Below are 20,764 nucleotides of genomic sequence, written 5' to 3'. Positions count from 1 at the left end.
CTACGTGGGGGATCAAATATGTGAAATGACATGAAGAAGATAAAGTCGGTATGTAATTAAAGTTGTATAGGAAGGAGATCCAAAAACAGAAGCAACAAGCAGCACTGACAGAGACAAATATTGCAAATAATGTAATAGATTGCCACAATATTGGTCTTTTTTTAGGAATAGTTCAGAAAAAAAGTGTCCTGATGATGTCACCAGACAAAACAACAAAGCAGTCTCCAAAAGTGCATGTAAGTCTATTAAAACAGATATGTCACAGACTGGAATGACAGCGACTGATGGCGCCACCCCTGGATGAAACAGTGCGCAAGCGCGTTGTAGGCTGATGATGAGAGAAAAGGTAACAACAAGTTAATAGCTGACAGGTGAACAAGGAGGAGGAAACTGGAAGGTAGTAAGTGGCTGCTGAGTAGAGGCCTTGAGGAGTAGACACGTCAAATATGACCAATGGGAGGCATCGTTTACGAGAGAGTCAGCTCTGCTGGATTTCACCTCTCAATATTATGTTGATGGGAAAGGAATTAAGCTGTGATTTAACAATGGATCAACCACAGCATCCGACCCCAAGATCGTCCTTCTCCGCTGGGAGAGAGAGGCTCAGTGCTGACCAACACACTTTACTTTCCCTCTTCATCAAACTTTCACTGCATTCGGCTTTACCCCCTGTGGACACGGGATCTGGTCTCACACCTCAGGGACCATACAGGGTTTAGCCCCCGGTTCTGTACAAATATCTTATGCTACATCTGTGATACAGTATTAGTATTGTTTCCATTACTGCCATTCACCAAAAATCTAAAAGCAATTAATGGAGTGTTATTGCCCACATCATCTGTACACAAACCTAGGCATAGCCAGTAGATCCTAATGGGCATGATTTAGGATTTATCAGAAATATAGTACATTTTTTAGGTTTATTATTCCCATGTCTTCCACTTGGATTTAAATGAGTGTATGATTATGAGAATCCACCAGTATTGCATTTCATGGACTCTAGAGCAAACTGTATTGAAAAACTACAAAAACTGCCAGAAACCAAAAAGGTGGGGATCAAAACCCATTCAATTCATTTATTCCACTTGAAATGTGGGGAACAGATTATAAATCTGATTAGAAAATGTATATGGCATATGATCCAGAGGATGATGGTCTGAGCCTGAGGACAGGATGCTTGGGTGGATTCTTGGTTCTGTCAATTTGATTGGTCACATGAGTGTGACAGTAATTGCTGTGTTTCAGTCATCATAGCTTAATTTTCAGCTTTGACCCATCACAATCACACATACAGACACTCACACACGTTGAGCGAGAGGCCAGAAGGTTTGAGTTCGCACAGTCCCAAAAGTTAGGACTCCTACAGGAGAGCAGAGTAATGTACTGCTGCCACGTCGTCATCATCGCTGTCACTCACTCCTTCCCTTTCCCTCCCTCTCTCATTTGGTGACCCACTAATGTTCTGAATAGATAATGGGCAAAAATCAAATCTCTTCATTTGCATGTAATACAATTAAGAGCTCTTCAAACAATGACAAATGGAGGGAGCAGCGAGATGTCAGTCAGCCTCGTCGGTGAAGCTCTTCCATTTTAACCAAAATTAATAAAACCTTCCAAGGGGATTTTCTTGCAGACATGCGGAGTAATAATCACAAAGACGCTCTAAGAACCTGCCTGTCAAATAAAATTAAAATGAATGAATTTGGAATATTAACATGGATACGAAGCCACAACTCAGTTACCCCCCAAAAAAGGAACTGACTTAAGGAATCTATTTTTTTTCCTGGTTCAATCAGAGCACTGAGTTTCCGAAAGCATTGACCCGCGGCTTTATTTATTGCAGATTAAACATAAATGTTATATTAATACCACTACTTCAATGTAACATGGTAAGCCTGGGTTGTCAGCCTAAGTCCTGATGCTAAGCTAGGCTAGCTACCTGCATGCTGGTTGATTCCCTCAAACAGGTTTGTTATTTCAATAGAAGTAATAGAAGCACAATTACTTTAAAGATAAAAACTGTTTTTGGTTTCTTATACAGCTAATATTCACAAATACAAACACACATTTCCCATGCACTCCCACAAATGTGCCGATACAGTATCTACTGTATGTGTACAAACACTGCCTCTCTCACACACATGGGAAAATTAATGAGCTCTCATTCATAATCCAGGACAGAGAGAGACATATTCACCCTTGGATGGTTTATTGACTGATTTCATTTATTTGTGTGGAATAAATAGGAGGTAAACATTGGCTCGCTCCCACGTTTTTCCACGACACACTTGCTGCACAGCATTCTGGGAGAAATGATCCCACCAGCAGCAGGGTCACTGATTGGCTACCTCGTCAGTGTGTGACAAATTACCCAATGAGAAGCAGGTTACCCATTTCCACAAACTAATTAACCTGGGTGATAGTGAAACAAATTATTACATTTATGTAATATTATTTCACGTCTGTCGCTAGACTGCAAAAATCTTTATCCTGGTGCTTCCCCAGCCCTCTGTCACTTTGTTATGATTACAGACACACCTACACATCACCAGGTGCAGCACACAGTGGATGTAGACAACTCATTAATGTGTTTTATCATAACGTAGTGCAAAGAGCATTTCAGACTTCAGATTATGAATCCAATCCAAACAGAGAAAGGGGAAATAAAACGTGTTATTTACACCTGGCATTGCAGGAATTATCCAAAATATAGTCTTCACTCTGTTAAGGCTTCCCTGATGTATATCAAGTGAAAAAGAAGCTAAACTGCCTCCGTTGTCCAAACAAAACCACGCTTGATGAAGAGAGAACGACTCGATGTGTGTTAGGTCCCCTCAGGAAAGAAACATGCCGTTTGTTCACGCAGCTGAGTTTGATGCTTCTGAGGACGGTTGTTACAGAATCAACCCAGTGTTCATCACGTCAAACCCCTTGTTCTGTTGACCCACACTGGCAGGAGCGACACCAACAACCCACAGCTGCTGAGGTGTCGCCTGTAAAATAAACCTGGAGACTCACCTTCAGCATCTTCTCTTGTAGAGCAGGTTTTAGAGCCGTTATAACTGTGATTCTGATTTAAACTAAATCTTCCCGCTCAGGTTGAAGAAGGCTTCAAGAACACAGGCAGCTGATCTTCTCCATGATCCCACCCATAGAAAAAACGAGATGTCTGAACTGCTAAGACAAATACTCAATGAACCACATCTGGAAAATAACATTGAATTGACAAAATCTTTTGCAATTCCTGAAGTCTTGTTTCATCTCCTGGAGAGACTGATGACATAGTTCACTCAACCAAACTGACACATGGTGGACTTGAATTGGCTTTTTCGTTTTTTTAAATGTGTCAAATAAAAAAGTATTCCTCTCAAACCCAATAATAAATTCCAACAATAATTAATAATAGCATTAAAAAGTCAAGTAAAGCCATTAGATTTGTTTTAATGCTGCTTATTTCACATTTAAACTACATTTTCAGAGTTGACTTTATGCACAAATCTGACAGGAAGCCACAGAATGAACAGAAAACTGGAAGGTGAGACTTTTCAAATTTGAAAATAATTTCAGAAATAATTTGTATATTAAATAAATAATTAGTGTATTTCTTATTTCTACTTACTGACATTCAGGTAATACATGTGTTTATATTTGTATGACTTGCAAACGAGTTTTTTGATCTCAGTGATACAAGTAAAATAAATAAATAAAATAGAGCATCACTAGCTGCATACAGCTGAAAAGTTATGATTAGGACTAAAGGTTATTTTGGGACAATCTTGTTTTTGCAGAGCTAAACCAGTGCCTCCTTTTACAGGGCATCTCATTATCTCCAGTCGTTACATGGCTCCAAGGAAAAAAAGAAGTTTAATCAATGATGTGACATAATTGAAAATGATTTTTATTTGACCATTTACATTTAATTGATATAAACATGTCCATGAAACAAAATGGTTCAAACATTTAAGAAAGTCATATTTGATAATAAGCACAGACATAATTTTTGGAAACATAAATTATCACAAACTGACCAAATGGGAACAAGAGTGTTTCCGCTACACAAAACATCCTATTTAACAGATTATATTTAAGTCAGTTTCCATGTTTTAATTTATAGCATCTCCCTTATTTTTGCCTTGGACAGCACATGCAGTCAAAGTCCTTGTCCATGTTCTTCTGTCCCTTGGTTTCCTGCTCCCACGCTGAACCTCCCACGTCCTCTGCTTTGGCCCTTCAGAGTTGCATGCTGTGCAGCAGGTCTCAACAAAGGAATCTACTTTTGTCTTTCAAAGTATCCACAGAATTTGTCTTCAGAAACAGTCATCAAGCAAATGCCACAAACCCTGCATCAGTGAAGGAGGCTGCATGTGCTAGAGAAATAAATAGCAAACTGATGAATAAGTTAATTTAAATAGACAAATAAATAGTTGTCATAGGTTAAGTGCGAAATAATAGGCTATACTTTAAAACAGAACCAGCCCTATGCTCGATAAAGGCCAGTAGCTTCAGTCTTCCTCTTGTTTGCCTTTCGGATAAAACGCCAGCTGCGCAGCTCTGCGGTTTGTGGCGCAAACACGTATCCTGGTTGTATTTTCCCGGCGCGCCCTTTGGATGGACTGGATGAATCAGAACTAAATGCAGACGATCTCTGTGAGTTAAATCAAAGCACTCATCACTGGGTAGAGTTTCCCCCTCTCTCCTTAGAAACTCATGGATACTGTGTGCTCCAGCGCCTTGCGCCGCAGCGACGCGATGCTTGTCCCTCTCCAGACGTCACTGTCCGGGGAGCTACACAGTTGGGGCGAGCCGGTCACACTGGTCGGGCCCGACAGGGAAGCCGGTACCATCCCGGGGAACGTGGGTTGGTAAAGGTGTGACTGCAAGCCGGAGCCGTTCGACGACATGTTGGATAGACCCATGGAGTTGGGCGGCGGCCCGGCGCCGAGGCTGCACTGGGACAAGGACTGCGCCATGGCCTGCTGGCGGCCCAGAGCCGGCGGGAGCTGCAGCTGGGACACGCCGGCCATGCCCGCCGTGGCCCAGCGGGTGTCGTTGGCGTGGAACGAGCAGAGGCTGTCGCCCATGGCCGCCGCGGCCGCCGCCGCGGACGGGAACTGAGGCAGGCCGTGGTGCGTCGGCAGGAGGGTCCCCGGAGCCCGGAAGACGTTGGTGGTCTTCTTGCGCTTCTTCCACTTGGCCCGACGGTTCTGAAACCAGACCTGCAGATCGAAGACAGCGAGTGAGTGGGGAGCACGTGTAATGGACAGGCCACGCACCAGAGCTGTGAGTGCACGCGACGCAAAGGTCACGACATCAGCCTGAGATCATCATAGTAATGATGATAGTAACACTGACAACCTAAAATATCCCTCAATGTTGCATAGTTACAGACCAAACGTTTGGAGAGTTGTATTTAACAAGAAACAAAATAAATCATTTTTATTTTACTATAAATGCATTAATGCCGAATTATATTAAACATCACCAGTGTTTGCGCGTGTGCTCTAATTATTACGTTTTTTTCAAAGTTTTAACGTCACCACTTGAGCCCAAATGGAAAAAAAGGGAGCCACTGAAAACCACGCTCTCCGATAATAAAGATAATGTTATTGCTGTGACAAATAGGCCGCTGGCAAACAGACTTTTATTCCCCGAGTCCTTGAGCTTGTGCGGGTTTGGCTGGGAGCGGGCGTCTATGATTAATGTGGAGATTTGGTTGAGAAAGTGCAGCGCGGTAATAAGAACGGGACAATCTCGCTCTCTCTCTCTCTCCTCTCGCGTAGCCAGCCGTGAAATCCGGCCTGAAATGCATTACACTTCAAAGGAAAGAAAATGCAATTTCTCATCCCGCTCAGAAAGACGGAGTGCGCCCTCAGCGAGCCGCCATGAAGACGCAGGCAGCGGTGACAGCCCCGCGGCCGAGCGCAACCCGGAGCCGCGTCCTGCCGCGGCAGCGCGCGTCATTCCGCTAATTTTCATTTTATGGAAATGGATTTAGTAACTGCTTTAAGCCACGCGATGATCATAATAATTATGGAGTGTGATTTCACATGTGAGCGACCCGCGTTGCCATTGCTTTGGTTAATAAGGCGGGAGATACTCGTTCCTGATGTGGCTGATGGTTAATATTTTGAAAGTCACAGACACGCGCAAACACAGCAGGAAGGATTTTAGCGAAGACAGATCATCACTGGTTTCCTGTGGATTTAATAAAAGGGGACAGAAATTGTAGGCCGAGAATATGAGGCTAAATGTAACTGCTGACACCTTGGATTAAATAATATCATACAATAAACAGTTATATTAAATAATACAGAGTGTACATTTAAGTATTAGTTGATTCTAGATGCCGCAGGAAAATAAGGCTCCAAGTGTAATAACATCACACTCACAAGCGTCGTTGTATATTGAATAGCCTTAATGACTGGTCCTTTATAATATTCATATATTTATATTCCAATATATATAGCTGCTTTTTTAATTATGATATTTAAACAATTATACCTAAACACGAGTGTTTTTGTTTTTGTGTGTATAGCCTCTAACCTCTGCACACATCTGGCACCCGCTTAGTTTAAAATACATAGGGACGATTTGCTGTGAATTTGTTGCATATATTTAGATTTTTCTGAATTGACTAATAAAAATATTGTGTTTGAACAAATTACCTGAATTTGCGCGTTGTGCGCGTTTCAACCAGCTGCTGCACAAATTAATTTGAACATACTTTACAGTTGCCAATAATTTGAACGTCGGTGGGGTTTTATTTGTTTATATCCAGGTTACAGTGTATTGTTTTGATTGTCGGAGTCAGAGATTTTGTAATTAAATATGTTTAAAGATTATTTATGCTGCTTTACATGTTTAACATTCTAAACGTGAAACGACACATTGAATCGTGTTCATGTGCGTCGTTTTAAACGAACAGTCTAAACCACTGGATCCTTCGCTTCACTAAGCAGACACCTGCGGTTCCGTCGACCTACCTGCACTCTGGACTCCGTCAGGCCGATCCTCAGCGCCAGCTCCTCCCGCATAAAGATATCTGGGTAGTGCGTTTTGGCGAAGCTCCTCTCCAGCTCGTTGAGCTGCGCCGGGGTGAAGCGGGTCCGGTGCCGCTTCTGTTTCTGGGTCTGCTGCCCTCCGGACTGGTTCGGATTGTTGTTGCTGTTGTTCTGCTGCTGTTGCTGCTTCTCCTGCTCCTTGTTGTTGACCTGCACGGGGTTGGAGCCTCCGCCGCTGCTGATGTCTTCGCCGGGAAGCATGGTGGCCCCCTCCACTCCTTCCGGACCCGGGCCGAGCTCGCCGGAATGTCCCGGATCAGGTCCCCCGCCTCCGAGTCTGCACTTCAGAGCCTCCCTGTGGCCCAGAAGCTCGGCCGCGGCATCCTTCATCCCTGCACAGACAAGCGGAGACCATGAGATTTGAACAGAGCACAGTTTGTCTAGAGGAGGAAAAAGCGCAAGGTTAGAAAAATACTGCGACATTTCAAACTGTACAAGTAAAAACACGTGCGGAAGCGTTAATGTTGCTGCAGCAGAAAAACGACGAGAGAAAAGATGCACATGCACTGAAAGAAAAGACAAAAGCAGAAATTAAAAAGCGATGAGTGCAGCGCGTTGACAGACAGCATGCACGTTACAATCTGCTCCTTAAATACTCTTAATTCAATTCGATCACACTGATATCTTAGGAAATTGTTAAATCAAATTACGCAGTAATATAATAATAATAATTACTTTTCCAATGAATTAAGCCAGTTTGATTCACTTCAGTCACATTAAGATGATATAAGAAGCAAATTGACAATTTTCAGAGCGTGATTTAAGATTAGAAGTGCCTCCAGCTTACAGTAGAGTTGAAGACCGGAGTTTGGTGATGATAACTCACCGAGGCGAGCATCCAGGAGGTCGGCATGAGATAGCATTGCGCACCGCTCCAGGGCGAAATGCTATTCCAAAAAAATCTCTATGACTTTAACCTATTTAAGAAATATATATAGCCTAAATGAAAGCAAATTCGGTTTGTGGTTAAAAGGGAGGTTCGTTGCATTATAATGTAGTTTAGAGAAATGGGGAGGCGCTTAACAACGGAATGAACCCATGAGCTTCTCCAAACGAGGACCAATCAGAGTTGAAGCCTGAGGTATGTCAGCTGTAGCCCGAGACCCCAACACCTCCACCACCGCCTCCATCCTCTCACATCCACAAGTTCATTCCTCCTCATTCCCCTAATTGGCTTTGATTTCTCCTCCAAATTACAGCCAATAAAATAACCTGATTTAATATCTGCGCGAAAGCTTCGACCCGCTCAAGAATTGTTGGATCACCACAATATTTGTTTAATTGCGCGTGCTGTGCCGCGCTCGTGTTCATAGTAAGTCACTGGAACAGGGGCTGGAGTGGTTCAAGAGAGGAATAACCACATGGCTGCAGAGACGTTCAGAGCAACATCGAATATTAACCCGGGTCCAGATGATGAAGCTGCGTTTACTGTCATTCTAGCCTCATGATGCTCTCGACCTCTTCACGACACTAAATGCCTCCTGCAGATCAACTGGACCTCTTCTAATGCCTTTGATTCCCCAGTGAGCCAAACAACAAACTGTATACAATCCTAACCAGGCTAATTTTCAAGGCCATTAGGCTTTTGTATAATTAGTGACAAATCTATACGCCTTTATTGCAAATATCAGAGCGGGATCAGTATAAATTAGTGGTAATTTACTAGTATTTAGGCCCAACTGTCAAGAAGGGAGGGACTTGGTGTAAATGATGTGGGCAAATTAATTCGGCGGAAAGAGGAGGGAGTTTAACAAGAGCTGTGAATGCTCGTCTTTGATAAAGGGACATAGTTCAACCACCCGAGAGGCTGTGATTAACCCGCCACCTGAACAGATAAATACAACCATGGTTGGAGAAAGGTGGGAGGCTGCTTCTTCTATCAAATATCTATAAACGAAGGTTATTTATGTTCAACGGGACAAGCAGTAGTTCCAGAAAGGATCCACTCTGTGGCTGAATAAACCACCGTTAGAATCAATTAGCACGACAGCTTTTTGCCGCACACGCGCGCACACACACACACACACACACACACACACACACACACACACACACACACACACACAAACTAGTCAGACAAATATTTAAGGACAAAAAAAATCAGACATGCTTTAGACAGATGTCGGGCAGCAGGTTTGTATATTGCGCCCTAGAAAAAAAGTGGCACAAAGGAGGTGTCCGAGCGTGAAGCTTCTTTTCTTCATCCCAGGCTTCAATTGGCTCCGCTCATCTTTTATTTGTCTGCAATCTGGTAGCACGACGGACCGACCCACCGACCGACAGACCGGGAGGGAGGGAAGCAGCAGAGACGCGTCCGGGAGTCTGCTGCGCACCCGAGATGTGGAGGAGACTTCGTCTTTGTGTCCACGTTCTCGGAGGAAGGGGAGATGATGCGCAACTGGAGATATTTCTTATGATCTTTTTTTAACCCGAATTGACAGACGATAGAAGGTTTTAGGCATAAATCACGGCTTTAAAGAATATTTAGAATGTTTAATATTTTAGAGATGTAGCGCTGTCTGCATTCATGGGTTTGTTTTATTTTACAGATGTATAAATACATTATTATCAGTTTAGGATGTTTGATTAAATATTAATTTACAGATGTCGAAAACATTTTTTCTTTTTTATATCCTTCGCGTTTTTTGACGCTCTGAGAGCCTTTAAGGATCATTTAAAATCATGCACGATGATGGATCGCGCCCTTCATTTTATGGTTTTTCAATAGCTCTGAGTTGTTGTAGCTGTAAAAACAAAAGTGAAAGACATGTCTTCAACATAAGAGAGATGATTAGATGTCAGCATGTGTGACATATTTGCCACTAGGAAGCACATAAATCACCAAAAATATTACTTTACTGATTCATTTACTTTTGTTCAATGCTAATAAATTTAAAAATGCGTTTTATTTTTAAGCTTTATTGAAATAAATAGTACTATTACGTTACACAGGCAGGAAACGTGCTTCCTGTAGTTTGACTGGTTTACTTCATATATTTTCGAAGATAATTCATTGATATTTTAATTTAAACATTTTAATTGTTATATTTTATTTATTTTTTTGCCTTATAGGGATAAATTTGCTAAACTGCTTACTAGTTGTAGTTACACGTATTCTCTTTCATTCATATAATTTAAAGGCATCTCTTATCGCTTTAAACTGTCGACGGATTCAGTGCGTGCGCCGCGCGTTGGACGTAGATGACGAGGCTGTGATTAGAGTCGGTGCAAAGCAGTTTGCTACATCACCTCTCTTCGCTCAGATTCCACTAACATCCACACAAATCTGATCGATGACATGAATAAAAATAGACAAACAAACTAATTCTCTTGCTGCAGGTTAAAGCGGTGCATCTGAGTGGAAACGAGTCATTTCTACGCGCTGTAGAGACTAAATAAAACATAACGTAAAAAATGTAATACGACTGTAGCGGCACTCTTAAAAGCAATGCATGACGCTTTACCGCATGTGTGATCGGAAGTGATCCAGCACAGTTGGTGGTTAGTGGGACTCGAACCTGTGACCTCATCATGCTTTGAGTTCAGCCTATCCAAAATACTAGACTGATTCTTTCGTTGCATTCTCTCGTCCAACTTTTGTGTTCACTTAATTACAGATTTCTGAGGAGAAAAAAACAATCGATCTTCCATCTACACAGGCCCCCGGTTTAACAAATGAGATTCTTGTTTCATGCAGTTGATTTGGTGGCAGTCAGTGGATTAGGAGTAATAAGTTACAGTGCTGGGGAGCGGCTGCTGCTGAGACTGTAACTCGGATGCAGCCACGGGGTTTTGCTCCACGTTGGAGATGCAGAACTTTGACATGGGCACATTTTAGCAGATTCCACCTTAATTATCTTTATAAGTATGTCTTTATATGAACGTAATACTTGAGTAAATGTCGTCTTGTTCTTCACTGGGATTGGCAGGTACCGGAAACCAGGTGAACTGGGAAGCAAAAAAGGTCCAGTGGAAGAGAACTGCAGAAATACCTGTGCTGAAATGTACTTAACTTTAGTAAGTTGAGCATTTCCAGATTATTTTACACACACATTTTAAACCTCATAATAAAAAAAACTTCCTGCAAGTTGACACTGGAAGCCTTTTTTCACCTTGATTCTGGGACGAGAAGATCTTTGCGCGCCGCTGGCGTCAGGATGCGGTCGCTTCTTATGCAGCCACACATGATGCAGCCTGCCGGGTCCTCTGGCCACATCAACCCAGGTGCGGCGCCCCGCCGCCGCATCTTATGCCTCAATTAGAGAACCTGCCCTCTGCACGGACTCGATTAGGCCGTGATTTATCCGAAAGAAATATAATTATACCTCCAAATAAAATAATCAGCATTGAAGAGCGATTTCCTTAACGAGATGGAGCGGAGTAGATGTCACGGAGTAGCAGCGCCTCATTAGGGCGGTAATGGGACTTTGGGGTGATCCCGATAATTATCGAGATCTGTAAAATAAGGATCAAGTCAAATGTAACCTTAATTTGTCTGGCAATTGAGTTCATTTATTAGCAAGACTATTTAGGAAGGACTTTCTCAGCTTTAATACAAGGTGCCGGTATTTTAGGCCATTTGGAAAACAGATGTGCTGCGGTGACAGAGACGGGTCGTTTGTATCATTTATGGCCAAAACCAACATTAGTCATTTGACTGACAGAGCTGCTCAAAGTGCGCCTTTCAGGTAGCAGGATACAACCATTCCAGCGCTGTTAAAAACAGGAATATCAGCAAGTACTTGAAGTGAAATTAAACCCATCATTTGAAATGATTAATCGATTAGACGATCTAATTATGACTAACCTCAAATTATTTTTGATTAAATGATTATCTTAAGCTACTTGTCAAACGAAATTCCCAGTTCCAGCTGCCCCAAAGAGGAAATACTGAAATCAGCCAATTGATAAGTTTTTATTTTCTGTTCTGCAGAAGCTTTGACAATTTTCAGAAACTAATCAATAAATCAATGGATAAACAAATCAACTTGAAATTTAAATAGCTAAGTGCAGTTTTTGCGCATCTTTATCAAAAGGTCAATGACAGCTAACACCCTACAAAGTGATGGCCACAGACACCATAGTCACCTGTGAGCATCCAGCAAAAGGGTGGCTGTGCCGCCTGTATCAGACTTATAGGTTCCACCTGGGGTTGGACTGTGCCAACCTTCTTAATGACCGTGGGCCCGGGAGGGGCATAGAAATTAGTTTTTTTGGTTTATTTATAGATTTATTTTTGTTAATTTATTGGGTTTTGTGTTGTATTTAACAGGGGGGTAACATGAATTTGTGTATTGTGTGTCTAATGTGTTGAGTCTTTTGTAGTGTTCCCGTGTGGCTGGTGCTGGTTTGCCCTTATTGTGTTGTGTTTTTCTGTTTGACTTACGTCCTTGTTTATAGTTTCATGGTTTAAAATGGTTTATGTTAATCTGTTCTAGGGCCCATTTTGATTTAGAATCTGTGTAGTTCTCTTGGTTTTTGTGCGGTAAATAAACCCATGTTTGTTTCTGACTTATTTCTGTGTCCTGCACCTGTTTGCTGGTCCCTCAAAATTCATAAAAGACAAAACACGTACATTTGTGTGTGTGTGTGTATTTAATCATATCTCCAAACTGTGTATTAGTATCACAAATAAAAATGTAGGAAAACCTCCCAGGGCTCCACCACTTCATTTCAATCCTATGGGATTTCACACAGAGGAGCACGAGCAACGTGCTGGCACCTTAACAGTAAACTTTAGAAATAATTACATCAAGAACGGAGACTGAGCAGATTCAGTTTGCCTCCAAGGTTCCAAACAAGGCCTGAAGAAAGGAATGGACATTTTAAGCAAGTGATCCTCACGGTGAGAACGGACACAGATCAGAAATCATCCTTCAAGCTTCACTGAGTCCAGGACGTTCTTCGCCTCTTTGAACTCCTCTGATTCAGCTAAATCCTCTTCTGTTTCCTGGGAAGACACAAACACACATCGTTTATACTCTTTGTTAAAAAAAAAAACATAGATCATTTCTTTGCAATAACTCCCGTTACTTTTAGTGCAACTGTCTTGGTTCAGTTTGTTTTGTTGTTCTGTCATTATAATACTTAATGCCTGAGGTCATATTTTACTCAGGATCAGGCTACAGGGAACTAAATTTAGCAGTTAAGGGCTGAGCTGAGCAGGAACACGGCTGTGGTGCCCGTGTCCTTTAACCAAGTGCATGAGTTCCTGTGGTGGTTGCTGCAGTGACGGCACTGCTAATGAACTGTGATGAGCGTGTGCATATGCACATGTCTGTGTAAGGGACGAGCAGAAGGCAGGATGGTGATAGAGAAGGGGACATGTTGCTAATTCCAGGTTCGCTCCCCCTGCCTAACACAAAGCGTCATGTGAGAGCTGCCCGACTGTTGCTTTGCATTAATCGAGATAACCCCGAGACACGCAGGCTTACGTCTGCTTCTCCTCATATCAATGTGGGTCCTGAAGGGATGGAAGACGCAGTGGCTGCGCAGACATTAACTTATTTTCCTGTATAGCTCGCACAAATAGCCAAAAATTATATTTTTCCTGGGACACAGCCATGACAAGACAAAGAAATTAAAAATGGACAGGAGTGACGCAGATCGATGTGTTAAGCTTTTAACACATCGATCTGCGTCAGGCTCCAAAACACAGATGCTGGTTTGTAATCCAGACAGGACTACACATCTCAGGACATTTAACCATACTCCGCTTTCATTCTAGACTGTGGGTTGAATCTACGTGACTGGCAGAAACAGCTTCTTGTTGGGTGACAGCATGTGCAAATGCTTCATAGTCAACAGCATGTGTGCATTTGAGTCATTCTTTTAGTATGCTAACATTTGTTAAGTGACAATAAATGGATTTTGGGCTTCATTAAAGTTGCACCCTACCAGTAACTGGACTAAGTCTGCGTGTGCTATGGCCAGGCGGCGGTGGCAGTCTGGGATCATCATTCTGGACTCCTGCAGCACCTCCATCTGAAACCACACAAAGACAGCACCCCCACTTTAATGACATTGTTTTTCAGTACCTGCTGTCACAAAAATCATCACATTATTGAACATGTGTTTTCCAACTACACATAATTCAAACAGCCAGATAAGTGCATGTTCATTCCCACAATTTCACTGTAGCCTTGTTGCTGACGATAATGTGCCAGGTGTCCCGCGAACTCTCTGCTGCGGCTGACATCTCCCAACAAGTCGGTGGTATGAAAAATGTTATTGAGTTATCGATCGTGCGGGGACTTGGGCGGCAGGGGATCGCCTCGCTCTGCCCGCATACCTGGATGAAAGAAGAAAGCTGGAGGCCAGGGCACCGTGATCAGGCGTAAAGAGGTATTACTACGCCTGCAGTGAAAGTCTGTTAGAGCTTGGGGAACTTTTACAGCCACAGCTAATGTGGAATTCCCCCAGCTGGCACCCTAAAGAGCAGAGAGGAGTGAGCTAACACTGTCAGACACACTCACTCATGACAGAGGCTTCCTCACCAAAACATGGACGCAGTTACACACATGTACGTCACACAGCAATGCACACTGACAGACACACAGGCAGCTCGGCAGAAACACCGAAAGGTGGGAGACAACTATTCGAGCTGGTCGCCATCTACATGTGACAAGGTGAGGCAGACTAAGCAGACGAGCTGTGAAACAGAGTAAAGTCACGGTGCCCTCCCAGTGCAGTGGAATGATCCCATCAGTGCTGGATAAAGACGACACTTACAGCGTATTGATTCCATTAAAATGAAAACCTCTAATCCATCCTGCCTCAGACCTCTCATCTCCAACCATAATCCATCTGGCCCTCCAATCTCCCCATTTAACACCAGCCAAGCCTGCTGCTCATCCTGAGCCACCATACTATGAATGAACAAACAAACCAAAACACTCACAGAATTTTAATGTTAACAGTAAATATAAATATAATCAGACGTTTGTGCAGCAGTTCCTCGCTGCCACGAAAAGTAATAAGTAGCTGAGTTCCCATAATCAGGAAGATCAGGAAGATCTTTTGGGGATATTGTGGCACATTTTACTTCCTTGCATGTGTAATACACAATAATACACTCTGTGCATTATCCTGGTTTAGCATGTTGTGATGCAAACACCTGCAATAAGTGACTTGATGACCATTAGCATTAAAAGGGTGATAGAACATCCACATTCTTGTGTGGTTCAACAAGAAGGAGTTGGGGTCTTAAATTCCACGACATATATTAGAACCTAAACCACAGAGTTGAAAGTGTTGAACCATTTCAGTCTGGACCAGTGGTGGACTGACACTGCCAGCCACAGAGATACAAGTAGTAGTGTTTATGATGCCGTTAACAAATCAGCACGCATTTTGTGTCACACAAAAAGTGTCATCCTTCTTCTTCCTCCAGTGCATGAATGATGGAGGGGTGCAGGCAGGGAGAGAGAGAGGGAGAAAGAGATGGAGAGAGGGAGAGGGAGAGCAGGATATGGGCCAGTGATCTGTTGAGGACACTGAATTACCAGCATGTGTCAGTAATTATCAAACTCCTCTAAAGTAACATAATTACATCTGCATCAAGCAAATTACAAAATCACTTACGATTCTCCTCTCAAAACTAATTCTTCATTATCACAGTGGGTTGACCTCATTACGTGAACGAGAGGCTACTTAAGTCATCGACGTACGTTCCACATTGAGGAAGTGTTAACACTTACTATGGGCCAACAGCCTTTGGTCTTTTCATATTCGGACACATAAGACCTGTACGGCAAAGAACCTACCTGTTTCTTGATGACGTAATCATCACCTGCCTCTGCTTTCAGGCGCTCGACCTTCTGCTCCTGCTGCTTGGCCTCGGTGATGTAGGCAATCTCCTCTTTGGCCAGTCTGCAAAGAAGAAAGGCGAGGACAGGGAGCGAGATGTTAGGCAAAAGCAGCGACACTGTGTTGTTCTAACAAACATGAACCTCAAAGCACAGTCTCCCAGGCCGACACTATAAGCCCAACCATGACGAGGTGAGCAGTGATGGTCACCTGCTCCAGACAACGCCATCCGTCTTCATTCTCCCCCAAGTTACTTTGACTTGGAGGACGGAGCAAGATCATCTCCCACAGGATGGCGGCACGCATGCTTCAGTAACAAGCACTGAACACACGGTTCCTCTACACGGATGTAGGCCTATGGTTGCCTGTGTTGGACAAACACACATCGACCAAAGAAAAGCAAACCTTATGATTACCCATATCAGCTACCATGCTTATCTGATGCCTTGATCCACTACTATTGCCTCCAGCTCACACACCACTAGTCCTTTTCACAGATTAATTGATCATCTATTTAGTCTCTAATTTGGACCAAGTCAGGTGGTAAATGGGCCTCTTTTCCTTGATTGTTAGTGAAAATGGGCTTGAGTGCATTGATAAATTTTGATTATTTATCAATTACAGGCCAAATGGAACTAAATCTATTAAACTGATTCCGGCCATGATTGGCATAATGGAGTTTGAAAATATTGCTATTGATAATGATTCCCATCTAATAGTCTTTTTCTGTCCGTGTCTGCTTGTCAGAATGACAACACAAATTTCATTTTTCATAAAATCAGCTGCGTGTGCGTAAGTGAGTGATCCTTCATTAATCAGTCACATTACTGAAGACTCTTTCCTCCGTGTTGCACCGCTCCTTGCTTATCCAAGGAAGCCAACAGCACTCTGTCAAGTTTCACATCAATTACTGCTCATTCTAATACAGTTTCATGAAGACGCTTTTAAACAGCCACCACATGCAATCTCTGCTGCTGCCTTTCTCTCTCGGTCTTGATGCAGAATGAGTGATGTCACCTGTTTAGAGTCAAAGAAGGTGGCAAACAGAGAAGAAACGATGGAGGCAGGAAAGCTGGAATAATTTGAATAAAACTGAAGGACAGTCTAATAACAAAATGTCCATTCCTCCCCTTCCAGTCCTGATGTTAATTTCTTATTTCTCACAGACTTGGAGCGCTGTGTGAATGAGGGGTGGGGTCGTGCCTGGTTTTAAATAGACCTGCCACCTCGGGCTTAATGGAAAAGGCAGCTCTCTGGAAAATAGAAAAAAAAGGAATTAGAGCCAGCCGACACACACATTCGGCCGCCTCCTCTAGCACTGTATTTTTGAGCCACGATGTAGTCTGTGCTGGGACCGGAATGACAAAGGCAAATTACTGTTGTCATTTTATTAAGGGCATCCGCCTCGCTAGGGCAGAAAGGCACTGACTGGAATGTGGAAAGCCACTGGAAATAGGCCTGGCTAAAAGAGCAGGCAGGTTTCCTCTAAACTCCAATATATAAGAGAGGGGAAGGAGTGAGGGATGGAAGGGGGGGCACAAAAATATAAAAGGAACAGAAAAGGCAATGACAGTCTCTAAATGCAAACCCATCCCAAACCTTGTGTTCAAAACCTGCACTCAAAAACCTCTACTTCTGGAACAGTACGGGCTGATGGTGTATACAGATACAGTACTACTGTGGTCACTATATGACAGAGTGGTATCCACCACCTCAGGGAGCCTCTCAGTAATCTGTCCCTCATAAGAAGACAATCAATACCACATTACACAAACGCTATTGACATGAGGGGATTAGAGGTCTCAGACCACAACAAAGATACCTACGCTGATCCCATTACATCCGCATACCTAATAATAGCTGCAATATTTTCCATTTCAGTATATGGGCCAGAAAAACATGATGTGAATTGAGTCGGATAATAAGCAAACAAATGACCTACAGCAAAAACAGTGTTTCCAACATACACACTTTTTTCTGGCTACACATTGGAGTTTTCCATTTAAGCTTTGGTCATTCTGCAAGAAAATTGCATCACTTGGTAGGAGAAAGAAGCCAGACAGTAAATTCACTCTGGGTGTGTTGATAATAGAAACAAAACAAAGGCACCACCATTGAATTGCTTGCATTTGTGAAACCACATAGGGCTTAAGCCAACATCTCTACAGAGTCCTGGGTTCCTGCAACGTTTTGAAATTATGTAAACTCAGACTGAGCTTCTATTCAACTCCTTCAAAGTCTAGTAAAAGCAAATATTAGTCAAGAAATTATGAGATTTGCTCATCGAAACTCATAAGGGAACACTGGACAGAAAGTTTTACTTGGCCTAAATGGCCTAAAAAAGATTGAGTGTAATTTTATCTGACTGTACGTATACTTACTCCCCAAAGTCGATAGATAGGATTATATACAAATGCAAATACCAGATGTTATACCTATATTAGGTTTCTAAAAGTAACAACTTCATATTTAATTTCTATACAATATTAGAGATAATAAAACTAAATCCCTTCTCTCAGGGAGACAATCCTGAGAAACTCTCCCTACACAGTGGTTCCTGTGAATCTCTTCCACAGAAGAGCAACACAGAAAATCCTGCAACATGCAGCAGGTACATGCATAGTTACACACATTCAGGAATTATATGCCTATTATGGGACATCGTGTTAAGGTGGCATTCAAATTCAACTTTGAATTGAACGCAGACCGGGTAATAAAGAGCAGAGTCACGACCTCAACATCATAAAGCCTCATGCTCTCTGTCTAGAATTAAATGGGGGCGAGGACAAATACGATATAACTTAAACTGATGCTAATGGATTTCTTGTTTTACTTTTAACATTTTCATAGGAACGTCCATAGTAACAGTAAACTTGAGCTGTCATCTAAAAAACTACGACCACTACTTAACATGAGCATTCATTGGTCTGTGATGACAGAGCAGGTCTTTCCTGCTAGCCATGAATTACAACAACAAGCTAAAGACTGGTTGCGACAAAGCATCGTTTTGTGGAGATTAAAGTGTGGAGTTAACAAAGGCAGATTTCATGATGAGCATCTGTGGCTAGTTATGTGTGTTTCATTTGTAAACCAGTATGCTATTAGAAAATAAAACCTTTATGTTGGTTTGATTTCTATTGACTTCCAGCATCAGCACAACGGACAGCGATCGTATGGTTTTCATACAGATTAGCTACAGTATATGCAACATGTTATTAGCACACTTAGCTAACAGATGGCCGTTAGCCAGCGCTAACTGCCATTTGAATATTAACTTTTATTACAGAGAGGCCGCCTATTATCACAATAGATATGGCTGAAGAATAGAAGCGAAGTCACAAATTTCGCTTCAGGAAACAAAAGAAAACTGCATCATCAAACCAATGACAACAGGCCGCGCTGAAGCAGCGACGTCACGTTCCAACCAGTGCGACAAACACACTTTCGTCTGCGTTTAAATTGAATGCCGACACAGCCTAGCCTTTCAGCCAAGCTAAGACCCATACGCGAGCTAAGCTAAAATTAGCTAATTCACTCGCTACGCTTAGCATTACACGAGCAGCTTCGTTAGCGCTAACGTAATTACCAATGGAAAGAGGAACACGTCTTTACCTTTTCACGATGCCTGTTTTAATCTTAATTTGACGTATTCTTGGGTCGGCCATGGTCGTGTATGAGGCTTATCACGCAGCTACAACGTTTGGAAGCTAGCGTCTGCAGGGAGAGATCAGAGACGACAAGCCGCTCACAGATAAATCGATCCGTTGTTTTAGATTACCGAGTGTGTGGATCACAGTGACAGGTCCAGTAAAGCTCGTGTGTCGCATTTAATCACATTTATCTTTATTAAGTACTTAGTGGTGGAAAGAAATATTGACACATTAAATATTGTTTGTGTTGTTAAACATACAGTACGCAATGGTTTGGGCTCATTGTTTATGTATTACCTCACCTTTCATTTTAACTTGCAGTGAACTTTATAAACAGTAAAACATCAGACACTCGGTTTGAGTTAATCCTTCATAAGTCTCAAAATAAGACCATGGCTTTATTTACACAGTAAATCACTTACGCTAAGCAATTGTCATGGCTTAAAAAGCTGCATTACAAACACAGCACGTCCAATATCATTTGAATCTTCATGCATCTGATATTGATTTATGGGATCTGTGAGAAAAGAACCAATTTCATAGTATTCTTCAAGGTTGTGGCAAAAGCACACATTTTTTTACCAGCTGATTTCTCAAAAGGTTTACATTGTCACACATTACTACAATTTTAGCAAAGCTAAACAAAAGAAAAAATATTTATTTACAGTATGTTCAAACACACCCCACATTATCTTGATCTTAATTGCTCCCAATAAAAATCATAGCAACAAAATCTATGAATAACAAGCAGAGATTTTATGGCAATAATGAAAGAAATAAAAAAACCAGGAGGAAAGTGTGACAGTTCCACCCTCCGTCCAGTTGGCGGCGGTGTTCGTTTAATGTGTTGTTTATGTTCTGTGGCTGTGGCGTTTCCTGTTTGTTTGTATTCGGGTATGTTTCATTTCTGTTCATCCTTGTCGTTGTTCTGCCATCCCTGGTCCTCCTTACCTGACTTTGTTTTATTAGTAGGTCAGACTTTTGATTATTTGTAATTCAATTGTTAGTTACTGCTTTGTTTTCTAGAATCTTATATGATTTTAGATGATATATGATTTTTAATTTTGTATTTATTCAATTCTTGAACAAACGTATCATCCCTCCTAATTATTCTTGCTCTAACCTATTTGCTTTTGTGTTTGTGACACAAAATCCAACCAGACCTTGAGTGTTGCATAACTAACATCATATAACACAACATTGTAAATAACATAAATAAGGAAAACATATGTGCTCCATTATAAA

The 20,764-nt window shown here is 42.1% G+C and overlaps 2 protein-coding genes and 1 long non-coding RNA gene across 5 annotated transcripts; 1 reads left to right on the top strand and 2 right to left on the bottom strand.

Annotated features, from left to right (window-relative positions):
* Positions 1 to 3,877: 3,877 nt before the first annotated feature.
* otpa (orthopedia homeobox a) lies at positions 3,878 to 8,045 on the bottom strand. Of its 3 annotated transcripts, none has more exons than XM_029169943.3 (3): positions 7,888 to 8,045; positions 6,984 to 7,393; positions 3,878 to 5,216 (listed from the first exon to the last, which is right to left on the bottom strand). In XM_029169943.3, the coding sequence occupies exons 1-3, from the start codon at positions 7,922 to 7,924 to the stop codon at positions 4,698 to 4,700; spliced, it is 966 nt and encodes a 321-aa protein (XP_029025776.1). In that variant the 5' UTR covers positions 7,925 to 8,045; the 3' UTR covers positions 3,878 to 4,697. The 3 variants fall into 3 exon arrangements, with proteins under 3 accessions (XP_029025776.1, XP_029025775.1, XP_040929186.1); XM_029169942.3 differs by having other exon boundaries at positions 7,849 to 8,043; XM_041073252.2 differs by lacking the exon at positions 7,888 to 8,045 and having other exon boundaries at positions 6,984 to 7,630.
* LOC121202647 (uncharacterized) lies at positions 7,324 to 13,010 on the top strand. The gene is made up of 2 exons (XR_008696325.1): positions 7,324 to 7,463; positions 9,317 to 13,010. It is a non-coding gene; the product is annotated as an uncharacterized LOC121202647 (long non-coding RNA).
* On the bottom strand, positions 12,638 to 19,642 carry tbca (tubulin cofactor a). Its single transcript, XM_029169783.3, has 4 exons — positions 19,482 to 19,642; positions 15,827 to 15,932; positions 13,959 to 14,045; positions 12,638 to 13,011 (listed from the first exon to the last, which is right to left on the bottom strand). Exons 1-4 carry the CDS (start codon positions 19,532 to 19,534, stop codon positions 12,931 to 12,933), a joined length of 327 nt encoding a protein of 108 aa, XP_029025616.1. The 5' UTR covers positions 19,535 to 19,642; the 3' UTR covers positions 12,638 to 12,930.
* Positions 19,643 to 20,764: the final 1,122 nt, after the last annotated feature.

Source organism: Betta splendens, chromosome 12 (genome assembly GCF_900634795.4).
Source record: "Betta splendens chromosome 12, fBetSpl5.4, whole genome shotgun sequence".
NCBI lineage: Eukaryota > Metazoa > Chordata > Actinopteri > Anabantiformes > Osphronemidae > Betta > Betta splendens.
The sequence above is the reverse complement of the archived record's forward strand: the minus strand, read 5'-3'. Positions and strand labels throughout refer to the sequence as shown.

Excerpts from the sequence above, each read along its gene's own strand:
- otpa (XM_041073252.2), bottom strand. The coding sequence starts at position 7,484 with ATGTCGCAGTATTTTTCTAACCTTGCGCTTTTTCCTCCTCTAGACAAA. Across the intron at positions 5,217-6,983 it reads TGACGGAGTCCAGAGTGCAG|GTCTGGTTTCAGAACCGTCG; the intron begins GTAGGTCGACGG and ends TTCGATCTGCAG.
- tbca (XM_029169783.3), bottom strand. The coding sequence starts at position 19,534 with ATGGCCGACCCAAGAATACGTCAAATTAAGATTAAAACAGGCATCGTG. Across the intron at positions 15,933-19,481 it reads AAAACAGGCATCGTGAAAAG|ACTGGCCAAAGAGGAGATTG; the intron begins GTAAAGACGTGT and ends TCTTCTTTGCAG. Across the intron at positions 13,012-13,958 it reads CAGACTTAGTCCAGTTACTG|GAAACAGAAGAGGATTTAGC; the intron begins GTAGGGTGCAAC and ends GTGTCTTCCCAG.